At 38.8% G+C, this 18,814-nt stretch overlaps 1 protein-coding gene and 1 long non-coding RNA gene across 5 annotated transcripts in view; one reads left to right on the top strand and one right to left on the bottom strand.

Annotated features, from left to right (window-relative positions):
- The window catches only part of LOC136886835 (uncharacterized), a 192,303-nt gene that overhangs the window by 107,956 nt on the left and 65,533 nt on the right, over positions 1 to 18,814 (bottom strand). The window lies entirely within an intron of this gene.
- nbs (nibrin) overlaps positions 1 to 18,814 on the top strand; it is a 294,050-nt gene that overhangs the window by 248,851 nt on the left and 26,385 nt on the right. For all 4 annotated transcript variants that reach the window (XM_067159644.2, XM_067159652.2, XM_067159661.2 and 1 more), the window contains one exon: positions 15,275 to 15,430. In XM_067159644.2, the coding sequence (XP_067015745.2) occupies positions 15,275 to 15,430 (156 nt within the window). The remainder of the gene's footprint in view (positions 1 to 15,274; positions 15,431 to 18,814) is intronic.

Raw genomic sequence — 18,814 nt, 5'->3', positions numbered from 1 at the left:
TAAAGAGAAATTCACTGAAATGTAAACTGAGTGCCCATCTGGTCACTCACCTCCTTGCCCATCCTACGTCGACCGCTCCACTTCAAGTGTTAAAGCTGAGTGACTTCCTCGAAGGTCGTTGAGGACCGACTAGGAGGGGAGTTTGATGTAAGGGGAGAGAGGTGTAAGGTAAAGCATTACTCACTCGCCTTTGTGTAAAGAATTTATTGATTATCTCCTCGAAAAGTATATTGATTTCCTCCGATATTTCATTCAGATTATAAATCGGGTTGCTCTTTTAATCAATATTTATAAAAATGTTTTCCAAAATATGAAATAGATTTCCTTTTTTACTTAAATGGAGAATTTGAAGGTCTTGTTTTACATCCGTGAATGTATGATTGGTATCGACCATATGAGAACCGAATGCCGAGAATCTGCCGTATTTTGACGCGTTAACATGTTCATTATACCTTATGCTAAAATTGTGGCCTGTCTGTCCAATATAACTGGCGGAACACAGTCAGTGACTCGTTCCGATTTCTCACAGGCACCTGTCCGGAATTCTGAATTTGAATGGAGCCCTTAGCCTGCAATCTCCTTCTACTAAGGGGACCTGGGACACATTTTTTTTTCGGTAAATGGATGAAATTGTCTAAATTTGAATTCTGACATAAATAAATTATATTAACCTTCCTCTACATAACAAAAGTGGTTTTGTGCCGCTGTGACTATTTTTGACGTAGTTATGGCTGTTTTTAAATGGCTTTGCATGGTCATTTAATTCTCCACCACGTTCCCTTTCCTCTGTATGCTCGGCTATCCATGTCCCTTCTGTTACCATTAATTCCCTCTTTACAGTAGCATTGAGATGACACTATTTTTGAATATTGGGATATATACTGCCATCTGTTGGCTATGTTATGAACTACTTGAACCTACAATTTAGTCAACATGAAACTTTATATTTTAGAACATGCTTAGTTATTTCCATTCTAATGACATGTTTGACTTGAAAAAATTCTATGTGTTTTTAGTAGTATTTGAATATGTTTGAGAGTTGTAATCATATATTTAATAAGTTAGTGGACAGCCTGACATCAGCCTATGCACTTCCTTGTTTACTATTGGGTTTGTTTCGGTCAGTTTTGTGAATTGCAAGCAAGGTTGTAGGATATTGTTAGTGAATATTATATCAAATCATGAGGAAGTAGATCCCTCCAATGTAGGTAAACAAGTGCTTGACATTACTGTATCGTTTGATGGAACATGGCACAAGCGTGGCCATACATGTCTCTATGGCATTGGCATAGTGATTGACATTCTGAGTGGATTAGTTATAGATTACCATGTGTTATCTAAATGTTGTCACATGTGTATTGTAACTGCTCATAAATTGGGTGATGATTCTCCAGAATATAATATATGGCTGGAAGGTCATAAAGCATGTGGGGAATGCTCCAGGAATTATGAGTTATCATCTGTAGCAATGGAAGTATTTGCAGCTGATACTTTGTGGAAAAGATCAGTGGAAGAATGTGGCATGCGCTACACAACTGTGCTCTCTGATGGGGATGCCAAAACATTTCTCCGCCTTTCAAATGAAGCAGTATATGGACCAGATGAACAATTGAAGAAAGAAGAGTGCATTCACCATGTTGCAAAAAGGATGGGGACTGGTTTGAGGAATTTGGTGAAAGAGTGGAAAGTAAAAGGAACTACACTTGGTGGAAGGGGGCCTGGAAGTTTGAAAGAAGCAACTAATGTGAAGCTCACAAATTGTTATAGGCAGGCAATATGTGCAAATATTCCCTCAGAAGATAATATGAAATCTGCAATATATGCCACACTATACCATTACTTCTCCACAGATGAAGATCCTAAGCATAAGAAATGCCTCCAAGCACCTGAATCATGGTGGTTCTACAACAAGAGTATCGCAACTGGACAAACCCTGAAAACTCACCAAAAAAAAATGTCAGTTCAGTTCACAACTGCAATGCTGCTGAAAATTGTGCCTGTATACCAAAGGCTGCCATCAACAGAACTTCTGTCTAGATGTTGTAGAGGGGCTAGTCAAAATGCCAATGAAAGTCTTCATGTATGTATATGGAAACAGTGCCCAAAAGAGACCTTTGTGTCCTCAAAAAGACTTGGACTAGCTGTTTCTAATGCAGTTGCAGAATACAACATGAGATGTAGTGCAACACAAGAAATGAAAATGGCTGTAAGGAATTATAAACTTTCACCAGTATCCACCAAACTTTCCACACAAAGAGATGAAAGAAGAAAATTTGACAGTCAGTGGTCAGTCACACAACAAAAGAAAACAGCCAGGAAAGAACTGAAAATCCTCAAGGTACTTAGGGAGGAATCCAAGAAGAAACAGGAGGGTAGGAGTTATAGCGCTGGTAAATTTTAAGAGATTTGGAAAGGTCATTATGAAAATTTTTAATGGTTTTAGAACTAAAATTCATTTAACTCAAAACACCATTTTTTTATAACCTGCAGTGTTCCATGCGGGTCAAATCTAAACCTATATTTACCAAAGTTGGTGTAGCTTCTATGTGACCTACCAAAGAAATTGTAGGATGGATTTTGCATTCTTCTTCAATATACTCATTTTATGAGGCAAAATGTACAGAAAATTAGTGGAAAATTACATGAAATAAAATTTAAAAATTGAAACAGGAGTTAATTGAGCAACATAGGGTGAAACAAAAATCCCATCCTATAACTTTTTTATGTTATAAGGAAGAATCATTTCACAAGTTTTCAAACTCTCAGGTAAAAATCCATCCCGCAGGGAACTTTTGGAAAGTTGCCTGTTTCATGAGTGTCATAAACATAAAGTACATCATATCTCATAAACTAATACGGATATTAAGGTGAAATTAAGATATATTATTCCCATAATAGTCCTACATATTCCATAACAATTTCATTGTGATTGCTCAAAAATTGTGGAAAATAAGAAAATGTGTCCCAGGTTCCCTTTAACATTAGACCACCTGTCTTCTACAGTTCCCCCCTTTCCTTCCCATCCCTCTTTTACACCTACTGTATCCTGTACATTGTTTGAGGGAGGCCTAGTTTCCTTCCTGTCCTCTGAGAGAATCCTAATTATCTCCCTCAAGCTCTCCAACTCCTCCCTCATACTCCTTAATGCCTGGCCACACCCACAGTTCCTACACTTGCACTCCTTAACCATTCTTTACTAAAAAATGAAAAGAAAAGGAAAGATAAGATAACTTATTCTGTGCAAAATAAAAATGAAAGGAAAGAAATATTATCTAGGATAGTTCACAAAGATCACACGACAATTATTTAATTAATATAGGCTACTACTACACTACAATACTACTTAATTGTATGATTTTTTATTCCTACAACACCCTAACAGGATGAAAATTCCTGTTAATTACTGGAAACAGAGAATAATACACAAAAATTACACAATTCTTAACTGCAATTAGGTCTATCCTAATTACTACAACAGAATTCTAGTAAGAGAGTTACTACAGATATCACAGATACTATACTACACAAATATTTCACAGTAATAGAATAAGCACAGTTTTCTAATAAGATACTATAATACACTACAATAATTTTAAACTATGTTCAGGCATATTCTAATTACGGCTGGTTATTACCAAGCACAAACAGAAAAGAAACTCACTATTAAAGTTTGAAATTTGCAAAACTACTCAAAATAATTGAATAGGCACTCTAATTTCTAATAAGTTACCATACTACACTACAATAATTTTTAAACTACGTTCAGACATATCCTAATTACAATAGGTTATTACTAAGCACAAATAGAAATGAAAATTCCAATTAGGCCTAAAGTTAGATATTTGCAAGAACTACCAGTACTCAAAGATTACCAACAAAGTTACACGTAGACAGATTAATATTTGTACTACTTTATCCTACTATGCTGTAAAAGAAATAAAACCTGCCGTTTGCACAAAAATACACACGAATATAATAGGCAAGATACTATCTAATATACCGTATCTATACTACAATTCTCAACTGAAATGTGGTTATGTGATTATTACAGATGGTGGATTAATCTCCCAATTCCCAGTGCCGTGTAGCTGTCGACCAAGGAACAGCTCTGCTGGGGAATAGCCGGTGACACGGTTGATGCGTTGTTGCAGGGCATAGAGTCACTGCGGTATCTGACAGTCCCACAGGCAAAGTTCTTTGTCTATCAGGTGGACCCTAAGCATCCTTTTTAGCTCCTGGTTCCGTTTTTCTGTTGGATTGGCTCTTGGGTTATAGATAGGGGTGGGCCGATGACCTTCGATGTTAGGCTCCTTAAAACAACAAGCATCATCATCATCATCATCATCATAGATAGGGGTGGTCCAGTTCTCCACACGCCGTTCAGTCATCATTTGCTGCCACTTTCTTGATGTGAACTGACTCCTGTTGTCCGACAGAATGCACCGTGGATAACCATGGCGGCTTAATACCTCATCTTGTAGAAGACTGGTGATGCGTCCCCTCATGGCTTCTGGTATCGGAAAGGCCTCAATCCATCTTGTGAAGTGGTCGGCGATTACTAGGAGTCCTGTTTAACCCTTTGTTGTTCTAGGGTAAAGAATCATCATGTCCAGGGCTATGACCTCCCGAAGGGCGTTGCAGCTGTCTTCTTCGCTGACTGGAATCTGCCTTCCTGTTGCTTGCCTTGGTGCAGGCGCAGATGTAGCACCCCTTCACATAGTCCAGGATGTCTCTCCGCATGTTGACTCAGAAGAATCTTTGTTGGATAGACTGATATGTCTCTTCACCTCCTGGATGTCCGGCTTCATTGCTGTCGTGGAACTTCTCGAGAATGTCCGTCGTGTGCTGTCTAGGAATCACCACTACTACAGGCTTGTCAGAGAAGTGCGATCTGTACATAAAGAGTCCTCCGTCAACCCGGAAGTTCTTGTAGCACATCTTGAATTCCCTCGGGACGATTCGACTATTGGTGTGTGTTTCCTAATCCAGTGCGTCATGGTCCTACAGGGCTTATCTTCTTATTGCCATTGTTTAATTACTTTCAGATCGAGTTCCTTCTTGATGGTCATAAGGACAGGTTCCTTGGGCTCAATCTGGTATTTTCATCGGAACTCCCCCTCGACATTTGTGCCCCTAGCTTCAGGATCCATCATCGGGTGCCTAGATAAACTGTCTGCTCCTATGTTTATCGATACTGGGACATGACACACATAAAAAATAAAATTCTGCGATGAACAGAGCGCATCGTATCAATTTAGAGTTTGAGCCAGAGACCGAGTTCAACCATTTCACAGCAGCATTATCAGTATAGAGCTGGAACTTCCTTCCCTCCAAGTAGCCTCTGAATTTGTCCATGGCCCACACCATCGCTAAGGCTTCCTTCTCTGCAGTGCAGTAGCATTGTTCGGTGGGAGATAGCTTTCTGCTGGCATACCTTTGTGGATCAGTGGTAGAGTGTCGGCCTCCGGATCCCAAGATAGCGGGTTCAAACCCGGCAGAGGTAGTCGGATTTTTGAAGGGCGGAAAAAAGTCCATTCGACACTCCATGTCGTACGATGTCGGCATGTAAAAGATCTCTGGTGACACATTCGGTGTTTACCCGACAAAATTCATTAAATCTCAGCCACAGACGCCCAAGAGAGTTTCGGTTTACTCGGTCTGCCATCTAGTGGACCTAGAGTAAAACGGAACGTCGAAATTGACGAGCAGACAGCCAGATGGCGTCAGATTGAAATGTCTGCACACGGTAGCTGAGGCCATACGATTATTATCATTACCTGATGATGTCCCTTCCGCTATCAATCCTCTCCTGAAATAACACTGCTCCTAAGCCAGAGTCGCTGGCGTCCGTCTGCATGCATTGAGGGTCAGGATGGGCTAGACCGGGGGCATTGCATATCGTAGCCTTAATGCCTTGGAATGCTGCCTCTTCCTTGCTGGTCTATCGGAACGGCCGTTTGTTATGGAATAGATCGGTGAGTGGTATTGCATTCTCTTCAAAGTGTGGTACAAAGCTGCTATACCATCCACACAAGCCAAGAAACGGACGTGATTGTCGCTTGGTCCGCGGGCATTCAGCTTCTTCAGTAGCTCGATTCTTCGATTGAAAGAATAACAATAAGTTAATTCTTCTTGATTCTTCTCTGGTTGCCTTTCTAAGCCTTCAGATGTTAGGACATGGCCAAGATATTCTACGCGGGACTGGGCGAAGTGCACTTCTCCAGTTAGCAAGTCAGTCCATGAATCTTCAGTCGCTTCAGCACTTAGCTCAGATGTACAAGGTATTCTTGAAAATTCTTGCTGTGAATTAAAATGTTGTCAAGATACACTTGGCAGAAATCTCCAACATATCCTGACAATACCTTATCCATCATTCACATGAAGGTGGCAGGAGCATTCTTCAATCCAAAAGGCATTACTGTAAACTGGTACAATCCCCTCGGTGTCATGAAGGCGGTCAGTGGTCTAGAACTTTCCTCGACCTCCACTTGCCAGTATCCGGAGTTGAGATCCAGCGTGCTGGTAGTCCTAGACCCACTTACTTGTTTCAGTGAGTCTTTCGGGTAAGGCATGGGGTAGGCGTCACTAACGATCTTCTCGTTCAACCTGCAGAAGTCCACACGCAGTCGATACCCCCCATTATTCTTCTTCTTCTCCTTCTTCTTCTTCTTCTTCACTAGGACAATAGGTGAAGCCCAACAGGATGTAGACGTTTGGATGAGACCTTGCCCTTCCATCTGTTGAATTTTCTGGATGACGAAGTTGCGCTTATCTGGGTTGATTGGATATGGACGTTGCTTGATGGGTGAGGAAGTGCTGCATTCAGTTGTGTGTGTTACCATGGTAGTCCGACCTATTTTATTGGTGATGACTTCTGGAAAGTCCATTAAGGCACGTCTCAGCTCCTCTTCTTTACTTGGTTGAAGATGTATTAACTGGATATCTCCCAGGTCTACGTCGACCTCCGTGTCCTTCCGAGTCTGGAGATTTCCATCATGCCAGACGACCCTCAGACGTCTGTCCTTTCCCAAAAAGATTTCATGATCTGCATAGCCTAGGATCACCTTGTATTCCACCAGGAAAAAAAAATGGCATATGGCTTTTAGTGCCGGGAATGTCCGAGGACAAGTTCGGCTCGCCAGATGCAAGTCTTTTGATTTGACACCCGCAGGCGACGTGCGCGTCGTGATGAGGATGAAGACGACACATACACCCAGGCCCCGTGCCAGCGAAATTAACCAATTATGGTTAAAATTCCCGACCCTGCCGGGAATTGAACTCGGGACCCCTGTGACCAAATGCCAGCACGCTAACCATTTAGCCATGGAGCCGGACATTCCACCAGAAAGTCATGACGTAATATGATATCAGGTATTAGGTTTTGAATCACTGTAACATCAATTACAATAGGCAGGTCCATGCATTTAGCGGTTAGGTTAGTCTGTCCTTAAATGGCATAGGTTAGCCCGTCCGCTGCTCCCACTACCCTTTCGAGATGGTGAGACTTCATAGGCGGAAGTAATCTGGCAACAGTCCCCTTGACAAATAAATGGCTTTCTAGGCTGTTGAGTATGGCTGAAAAATTGTCTTTGCCTATCCTCAAGATGATAGCTGGGCGAGTTTGGCCTGTTCTGCTCACAATCTGAACAATCCCTATCCTACTTGATCAGGGTTGCCTGTCTGCCATGTCTTTGAGGCGCATTCCTGTTCCCGGTCCCATCCCCCCTCAATCCAGAACGTGCCGGACCTAGTTTTCCGACGTCAAGGTTAGTCACTTGTTCTTCACTTGTACTGTTCTTCCACACTGGTAGCACTTCCTAATCGAGCTGGTCTCTTCCATAGCTTTGCTCTAGGGTTCCTCCTCGATCTGGGCAATGATTCTACGTAGATCATCAAAGGATCTCAGTTTTGATACTTTCACTAGGGGTCAAATCTTATAGTGGAGTAGCTCTGTGATGTCTGGTAAGATCACGCACTAGCTCTCATGCCAGTGGGTTGTGCCTCAGTCAGTAGCTTCCTTTTTTCACAGAGCTCTTCACCCCTTTGGAATTGAACCTAGCAAGGAATTCTCTCTTGAAGTCGGCCCAGTTTAAGCCCTTCAAGTTATTCCGCCAAGTAGCGGCTTGCCCCTTGAACCGTGCTGTGATGAGTTGAACGAAGATGTCGCCCGGTAGATTAGTCCCTCCTAGTAGACTGACTGAACCTTCGATGAAGCTAGTTGGGTTCTCTTCCAGTCGCCCGTGGAATTCCGGAAGGCTTTCTATAATCACCTTCGGGTCTAGGTTTTCCTGTATTGCCGGTTAGGTTTGAGGGGATTATAGGTGTGGCAATAGGTCCTGTTTGAGTCAATCTATCTTCTACTGTGCGAAGGATGCTTTCTCTTATATTCTGCACATCTGCCTTGATTGACAAAAACCGGTTTTTTAACCTTCCTTCAACAGCAGAAATATGGCTCCCAAGATTTCCCTCAACGGCAGAGATAAGGCTGTCAAAATTTCCCTCGACGGTAGGAATTCTCGCCTCAGCTTGTTCTTTTATGCCGAAACCTGGATTTCCACCTGCTCCTTGAGGTTTGAGATGTCCCCTTCCAGCTTGCTTACCCTACTGTCGATGTGCTCAACCTGTCCCAGTTTTGACCTTATGTCCAATATCTGCTGTGTTAATTGATTGGTGACGTTGCTAATTTGGAATGAAATTTTGTCATCTATGGTTGAAATTTTCAATTCTAGGCATTGTTCTACATTGTAAACCTGGGTATGCATTTGTGATATTTGTCCGGTTAAAGCTGTATTAGCTTGAGAAATTTAATCTGAAATTTTGTCATTTACTTTAAAAATTTGGTCTGTTAAGTTGAAATTAACTCATGAAACAATGTCTGAGATTTTGTCATTGAGTGCCTGCATCATGGTCATTAAGTTAGGATACATGTTCAGAATATTTACCTCCTCTTCTGAAGATGACTCCAGATCTTTGTCCACCTCGATAAAAGACTTTCCGCGATCTTCTCCTATTCCAATGAGATCTTCTCGTAACCGCGTCTTCAGTGATTTCTTCTTGCCGTTCGTCCGAAGATTTCTCTTTGCGAGTTCGTCTTTGAGTTCTTTTTTGGACAATTTTCTAGTATCACTTGCATTTTATTCTACTTCGCACTTACACTCGTATTCACTCGAAAATTATTCTTACGTCCTCATCACTGTCGCCAGTTGATATATTCACAAAGACGCACACAAAATGCTGTCAGTTGCATACACTAGTTTATGTACAAATTATTACACAAATTCTATTTACATCCTCTACATACTGTTTACGCAGTAATGAACTGCCATCATGAAACAAAACACTACTACAAAAGAATAAGCAGAGACTGCAGCAAACGCTTTCAACTACCAACTCAACAAAACCAATTCACATACTTCAAACACTCACTAGCACAACTTCCACACAATTCTCATAAAAACAACTCTTCTTAAACATCAAGACTGCGTCCTTATATATGTTTCGTGGCCAGGCTTCTAGAAGGATATGATACAACATGTTTTCTCGTAAATTCTAGAGTGTCTAATAACCTAGTTATAATGTAAAGAACTTTCTACAACTATCTAGTGCCAAAGATTTGTTATTCCAGATATTACAGTGTGTTGCACAATATTGTAGTGTATTATACATCATATGTACAGGTAATAATAAATTATATACTATTAATTGTGTTTTCTTACATTAAATAAACCCATATTAATATATATACAGCACATGTTTCATGACATAAAATCATAAGTAATAATAATAATAATAATAATAATAATAATAATAATAATAATAATGATGATGATGATGATGATTTGAGCTCGATACTTGCATTATTTACCCAGGGGTTAAAGATGATTGTTTTCAAGTTATATTAGTCTGTTACACTTGCGTCAACACACACACATACATATACGTTCATGCACTTTTCAGGCGTTTGTATTTTGAATAATATATAAAAATTTTGTAAAGCGTTAATTACGTTCATTTTCTTGGATGATCAATGAACAATTTCAATACCTTTTTGCCAGTCATATCATAAAAAGTATTAATTAAGGATAATTGATGTTTTATATGATCATCAGAAGTGTGCTTTTAACCCTTTATTGGTAATGTTACTCCAGTATCATCACTTAAAATGCTTCTATATGGTAGGTAAGCGTTTGGTTCCCTATGTTCCTATGTTGGTAAAAGTGATCTCAAGGAACATGTATTTTGCTGTATAAACGTAGAGTAAGTAGGTATTGCTTTCAATTAATTATTAATTTTTAATGTCTTGTGTCTTTAGTAAATTCAGGGACATTCACTATTACATATTTCCATGTTTGGTAATGCTATAAATTGTATCCTGGATGTACTATTCTTGAACCTTTAAAAATTACTTTTGGTGATTAATAAGGAACCTTCAATTTTAGGCAACATCAAATTCTATTTATAAGGCATTTTGCCCATACTATTGCACCCTTCGGGTCGGGGTGACCACAGTTATTTTCCCAGCTAGTCAGATAAATGTCTCTGGGTATCCATGTTTCCAGAAAAATGGTTAATTTTTCTATAATTCCATTTAACGTGCGTCCAAAAAGAGATAGTGACACCCTACGTGGTTCAAATTCCGTAATTCAACACTCAATCCTGAACTCCGCATACGCATAATTCAATTAACATTTTCTAAGACATGTCCGCTTATCGAGTACCTTATTCACTAAATAGAATTTCAATCTATCACTACAAATGAGAACTCATTCAATTATGTAAAACATAATCTAGAAACATATTTATTAAATTACTGAGAATCGCGAAAGAAATGGTTAAGTCTCAAAATAAGTTCATGAACTTTCAGTCATTAACCTAATAAAACAAGCGTTTTAACTCTTGAATAAGTTATTTTGCCGGGCTGAGTGGCTCAGACGATTGAGGCGCTGGCCTTCTGACCCCAACTTGGCAGGTTCGATCCTGGCTTAGTCCGGTGGTATTTGAAGGTGCTCAAATACGTCAGGCTCGTGTTGGTAGATTTACTGGCACGTAAAAGAACTCCTGCGGGACAAAATTCCGGCACCTCGGCCTCTCCGAAAACCATAAAAGAGTAGTTAGTGGGACGTAAAACAAAATAACATTATTATTATTAATAAGTTATTTTAAGTCAGCGCTGGCTTAAAATAACATTATTATTATTAATAAGTTATTTTAAGTCAGCGCTGGCTTATTTCTAATCTAAATTTGCATATCACCACACTCTGGGTTGAGTATTCCTAAAATGAATCCAAATTCTGTTTCATCTTCCTATCAAAACTTAAGTTTGGTCATTTATGTACACAAATATATCATAATCTTCTGACCACATTCAAAATTCAGTATTTCAATAAATAATTCTATCACTTGCGGTGTTAAATATTCATCATCATCAAAAATGCTACCCTTACAGTATTCATATTATTGTAAGAATGATCTGAATTTCAATAAAAGTGTCCTGAATTCTAATATCAGTGATCTGAATTATATTAAAAATTATCTGAATTTGTTGGTGCTGAATAAAGTGAAGAAAATGAGAAATCGAATGACGTACTAAGTTTCTTGGTCCTATTGCCATTTAAAATACGGCTCCTAGCTTAATATTCACTTTTATAGTATTTCAAATTAAAAACATCGATGATATCCTATGTAAATCTCATATTATTTCCCTACTCTAGCTAGATAATTTCTTATGTAACGTATCTCAGCTCATTGTGCACACAGCCAATAATCATTTATCATATACTTGTGTGCAAGTGCCTACATTACGATATCTCAATATTATATTATCATACTGGTTACATAATAGTTTCATCTTCCATGCAATCAACATTCACTCAGAATACGACATAATCATGCATAAATCTACCCATCACCAGTTGTTACTACTGTTAAATCACTCTCAAACTTCATCTAAATATATATATAATTTTACTAACCATAGCTTGCTATAGTTCTTCCCTGGGGCATATTTCCTTTCCGTAGTTGCCTTATTCTTGCCCATATACCGCATATTATTTATATCATATATGTCTCATTTCCTATTAATCTGTGCAATATTTCACTTAAAACATCACATACACTTCCATTATTTCATCTATAACCTTCATTTCAACTTATATTTAACTTATTCAGCATCTGCAATTAACGCGTTTAACCTCCAATAATCATTAAATATAACGAGACATGACATTCTTTCAGCGCAGAATTCATTTCTTACAACACGATTTATCGTATAATTCCACACATAACCCCAAATACGGTATCTACTCTTCCAATATAATCATTCAGCAAAGAGTATGGTAACCTAAATTAAACAATTCAAAATATGCGTCCCTCTTTGACGTAATCTGGGTTCGGATGGTACTATATCATTCATAGATCTTTTTAGCTAACTGGGATTCTAAGCAAACACCTGTTACAGTATGTCACTTTAAAAAATCGTATTCTCACTCCTCTGGTTAAGATAATATAATAAATACGTAACCATTATGCCACGAGATATCATCTTAAGTTCACACTGACTTAATATATGTTAATATCATCTTAGATATTTCACACTGCACTTCCTAATATTAATTGCACACTTAATTATTTCACGCTTAGGCTATTCAGTTCTATTGCACATACTGGTAATACTGTACATAAGAAATTATACTACTTATTACTATTACTTAGCTCGACATTCAATATCTCGGGCCTTAGTTGCTCTTCTTCAACTGCTACTCGGTTTGGTCACAGGCCATGGATCGACAACTGGACGGATCCTCATCTCTGGTAGCTCAGGTTGAGTGACGTCCTCCTCTCGGGTCGGGTGGTTTTAATTGCCAGGACGACATCTCTCTCCAGATAATACAGATGTTGATTCCCAAAGGGAATTTAAAATATTTGTCCCGAATGAGTAAATTTATAATACCAATATAATGGTCCGTTATTGGACATTACAAATTTTCCAGCTAACTCATTCTTGGTTGCCTGCGTTTCGCCCTCGTGTGCTAAGTTAGGCTCATCAGTTGGGACTTAGCACACCACCCAAGACGCAAGGCTAGTGCATACCGTGGAGGCCACTGCATAGGCTACTTGAAGTCACCAGCAGTGCCAATGCACTATGAGAGCTATGTCTCATTTCCAAAATTATCTGATGGCCAGGCAGGCATCAAATTTTGGAAATGAGACATAGCTCTCATAGTGCATTGGCACTGCTGGTGACTTCAAGTAGCCTATGCAGTGGCCTCCACGGTATGCTCTAGCCTTGCATCTTGGGTGGTGTGCTAAGTCCCAACTGATGAGCCTAACTTAGCACACGAGGGCGAAACGCAGGCAACCAAGAATGAGTTTTTTATTTTATTTATTTATTTATTCAGGATCAGCAACAGCATAACGCCGAATTACAACGATCTGAGCTATGTACAACAGATATGAATCTAAAATGAAAGATATATAAATACTTACAAAGGACACGAATATACACAATAAAAACTGTACAATCATATATAATACATATTTACATAAACAACGTTATTAACAAAGAAAAATACATTTACAGTAAATACAGGAGCAGAACGGGAAAGAACAAGAAGGAAAATTAAGTTATATGATAAATATCATGACAGAAGGAAGGAAACGTTACGAAGAGATCTAGGTTGTAGGTTAGCTGGAAAATTTGTAATGTCCAATAACGGACCATTATATTGGTATTATAAATTTACTCATTCGGGACAAATATTTTAAATTCCCTTTGGGAATCAACATCTGTATTATCTGATGGCCAGGCAGGCATCAAATTTTGGAAATGAGACATAGCTCTCATAGTGCATTGGCACTGCTGGTGACTTCAAGTAGCCTATGCAGTGGCCTCCACGGTATGCACTAGCCTTGCGTCTTGGGTGGTGTGCTAAGTCCCAACTGATGAGCCTAACTTAGCACACGAGGGCGAAACGCAGGCAACCAAGAATGAGTTAGCTGGAAAATTTGTAATGTCCAATAACGGACCATTATATTGGTATTATAAATTTACTCATTCGGGACAAATATTTTAAATTCCCTTTGGGAATCAACATCTGTATTATCTGATGGCCAGGCAGGCATCAAATTTTGGAAATGAGACATAGCTCTCATAGTGCATTGGCACTGCTGGTGACTTCAAGTAGCCTATGCAGTGGCCTCCACGGTATGCACTAGCCTTGCGTCTTGGGTGGTGTGCTAAGTCCCAACTGATGAGCCTAACTTAGCACACGAGGGCGAAACGCAGGCAACCAAGAATGAGTTAGCTGGAAAATTTGTAATGTCCAATAACGGACCATTATATTGGTATTATCTCTCTCCAGGTCGGTCTATGCCGATTTAGCAAGCCATCATTTCCTCAGGAATACTGTAGATAATATACATCAATTCTGAAACATATGTATTCATCATGGTTCTCTGAAATCTTAGTATTTATCGTTGATAACTATATGTATCTTTGCTAGCCTTCCTCTGCACAAATATTTTCTTATTCCTTGAGGCCAGTAGAAGATTATTTGCCTCGTCTTAATCGTATATTCAAAGTTAGCTTATTTTCTTTTGGGAAGTATAATTTTCCAATGATCGCCTCTCTATTTACGATATCGTTGCTATTATTTTTTCCTGTTGTAGTTCAATCTTCAGCTCTCGCGTCTCGGTCAACCTTATGCTTCAAGACGATTAGCGTATAAGTATCCGGACGAAATTTTCAGAATTTCCAGGGTTTATATCCTCCTTACAGTATTTCAGGGATTAGCACGTTGTTTCCTTCAGTATTAACGTCGTCTCAACTTAATATTTTTGTTAGAAACTATCAATCTTGCTTAATTCTTCAGAGCAATGTTCAGCACGTCTTGTCGTTATGAAGTCGTTTTTTTAAGTAAGTTTTTCTAATAATCCGTTCGATCCTTCTTATTTAAAAAAAAAAATTCTGTCCATTCTACTCTGTTGCACATTACCTTCATAGTGCGGTAGGTTTAAATCAGTCATGGCCTTCTAACATACTGACATATCGATACTCTGCTACACATTCCTTTACCTTGGCTGGTCTCTACCTTCCGTAGGCGCTATTGTGGAATATGTCCAGTAAATGCATCGGGTACACTATGGTGTAATTTCTCATACCAGAACATGTAGCATGTGTGCCTGTAAATGAACATTGTCTGATGGTTCCCTAACTTTACTTTTACATCATTTGGTTCTTCATACATTGATAAAGTGTGTAACTTCTTGCTTTCAGAGAGAAAAATCGACTGATTATGCAGTTCATGATGATGCTTGCAATTCAACTGTTGTGATTGTGAAACCACTGGTCACAGCACAAACTCCAAGTCAGACTAAAACTCCAGAAGAAAGCATAAGTCATAATGCTAAAAATTTTAAGAAATTTCATAAGGTATGTGAAATAAACTCATTTTATGTAAAGGAAGCACATGGTAGTATTTTGCTGTGTCTTCTACCATATTGAATTCAAGCAGAAATCTCACTGTGACATAAAATTAGGGCAAGATCTGAAAAGAAACAAGTCTAGTAGGTATTGTATTTTATATATGAACTTACTGGACCTGAATGATTACGTCAGTTATTATTTTCCCAAGCGAGTTGGCCATGCAGTTAGGGTTGCGCATCTGCGAGCTTCCATTCGGGTGATAATGAGGTTGAATCCCACTATCGGCAGCCTTGAAGGTGGTTTTCTGTGGTTACCTGTTTTCACACCAGGATGTACCTTAAATTAAGGCCATGGCCGCCACATTTACAACCCTAGCCTTCTCCCGTCCTTCCATCACTGAAAACCTTTGATGTGTTAGTGCAACTTTAAAAGGGTAGCAAAATTATTATATTTGCTATAATGTCCCCAGGTGTAGCATTTCTGCTTACTGCTTGCATAAACAACTATATGTTGGATCCAGCTGTATAACAATGCCACAAACATGAACATTAGACTACGGTATTATTTGCTATTGAGGGATTTTGATTGTCATGATTCATATCACCCAGATCAAAAAATCTTTCAACTTCCAGAGAAACATTAAGCTATCTCCTTGCAAAATTTTACTATTATAAAAATTAGTGCTCTTAACTTCTAAATATTTTTTAATAACATCAACTGCATACTTATTAATGCCATAGGAACATCTCATACCTGTCATTAAAAGGAAGAGGCAACAAACCCTATTTTAAACAATGTTTGTAACCTTTAGGCATTTTAATTCTCAACAATAAACTGTCCAAAAGAAATTCATTGTCATGCCACATTCCTTTCAAACCCTTCACTTGACATTTCCTAATCATGGCATCTATTATCAGCTTCTACTTTTTGCTAAGGTGTTTTGCTTGAGTTTGTAGTACGGTACCCATTGTAAGGATTCTTTATTCGCTCTAGCAGGCTGGGCATTCAAATGAAGTATTTTTAACTCCATCATTAGATGTGAAAATACTCACAATCATATCATGAATAACAGTCAGACTGAAAGCTCTTTACGATTGTATTGTTTCTAAGAGGTCTATTTATCATCCTTTTATGTTGTTGAGGATATGGATTATGAGATGTAGGACTGTGTTGCATTTGGGAGATGATGGGCTCGAATCACACCATAGACTACCCTGAAGGTGGTTTTCCGTAGTTTCCCGTTTACCCACATCAGGCAAATGCTGGGGCTGTTCTTTAATTAAGGCGATGGCCACTACCTTCCCAATTCTAGCCCTTTCCAATTCTTCCATTGCCAAAAACCTTCAATGTTTAGGTGTGATGTTAAACCACTAGCAAAAAAAAATGACTGTATGGTATATATTTTAGGAATAAATAATCATTCTGTGACTGGAGGAAATTGAGGTTGAGGGAGTGGATTTGCGGTAGGCCTTGGTGACTCGTACTGATTGGGAGATTGGGCTGATGGGTACCTAATACTTGAATTTTGTGGCTGGAGAGGTTGGAGATTTTATTGTTGCTATGTTTTTTGTACCTGAATGGCTGGTGGATGTTGATACGGGTAACTGTTCCAACAGATGCCTCATCTGTTTGTACAGCAGTTGGTGGGGGTGCTGGGGTTGTTACATGATGTGCTGAGAAGAGAAGGAATTCTTTTTGGCATTGCCAGTTATATAGAGGCATATTTACTACCATCTCATACCATTGGTTATATAATAAACTGAGTGCACTTTCGTGGGATATATTATTGTGAGCCATTAGATGTTTAATTTCGGCCCACATTTTTATATTCTGGACATTCCCTGTTGGTGCAAAGATGAGGTTCTTGACATTGAATGCAGACAGGGACTGCAGTTTTAGTGCACGATCTTATAATCATGGCATCTATTATCAGCTTCTACTTTTTGCCAAGGTGTTTTGCTTGAGTTTGTAGTACGGTACCCATTGTAAGGATTCTTTATTCGCTCTAGCAGACTGGGCATTCCACTGAAGAATTTTTAACTCCATCATTAGATGTGAAAATACTCTTGTCATATCACGAATAAGCCCACTACAGGGACTGTAACGTTTATTACTACGGCATTGTGATGTACAATAGTTGAACCTGTAATACAGAGAGAACGTAAGGCTGAACGCTGCTGCACATGCTGACTGAGAATGTAAACCTATAATGGTAGGTCCTGTGCTCAGAAAGTGACTAAGCAGACTGGTATTGGACAGGGGCATCCCCCAGACAGTGGTTTCCTTGTAAAGTGTTTACTGTTCATGATAGGGACTTCACATTGTGCTTCTTGCAAAGGATATTTTTCACTGAGTGAAATGTCTACATCTTTAATGAATATCACTGCTTGAGATCAAAATGTCTGTCTCTAAACATTGGCAATTCTAGCAGGTGATTAGTTATTGTACCTGATACAGTTCCCACACATAATCTGTCACATCCTGTTTGTGAAATGTTTATGATGTTTTCTTTGGAAGAAATACGTTCTTCGAATTCTTCCATTGTCAGAAACCTTCAATGTTTTAGAGTGATGTTAAACCACTAGCAAAAAAAAAATTTAAAAATGTATATATGACTGTATGGTATATATTGAGGAATAAATGCTTAATGAGTTCAGGAATGATTTATGTTCATGTTACGATGCAGTGAATTTACATAGAATTGCAAACATTACTGTTATAGGCACACTGCTGCGTCATATGGATGCAGATTACCTACAGCTATTTTTAGTCCTTCCATAATTACAAAGAAAGGGTCTTTATCAGTAGCATAGTGGTTATTTTGCCTATGTCAGAGTCTCGACTGGTTATGCGCATGGGGTACCTCACTTGACTGAATGATATTCGCACATTCCATTTGATTCATAATACCGAGTGCTGAACTACATTGATCACAAGCATCATATTGAGGAATAGCATTACCTGGTATTACATGGATATTGTAATAGGAGTGATGTTATGGATGTAGACATTTTCTCATGGAACTGGGGATTTGTTTTTGAAATAAGATGAGAATGGTACGAAGAGGAGTATTTATAATGATGGTGGAATTTGCAAGCTAGGAAAAGTTGAGAAACTTGAAATTCTAGGAACATAAGGCTCATCTCTAAAGATAATAGGCAATTTGATGTTTTGGAGGAGTACAGATCAGAAAAGGGTGGCACTGGTGTTGACCCAGAATTATTTGAAAAGATAATCAGCTCTGTGGGGAAACACTGAAAGGAACATTATTATTGCAGGTGATGTCAATTTACAAAATGTTATCTGGGATGGGCAGCTGAATCGGAAAGTGATGGAACCAACTAGAAGGAAAAATATTCTAGATGTGGTGCTGATAAAACCAAATGAGAT

This window comes from Anabrus simplex, chromosome 1, assembly GCF_040414725.1.
Source record: "Anabrus simplex isolate iqAnaSimp1 chromosome 1, ASM4041472v1, whole genome shotgun sequence".
NCBI lineage: Eukaryota > Metazoa > Arthropoda > Insecta > Orthoptera > Tettigoniidae > Anabrus > Anabrus simplex.
Note: the sequence above shows the minus strand (reverse complement) of the source record. Positions and strands in the feature narration are given on the sequence as shown.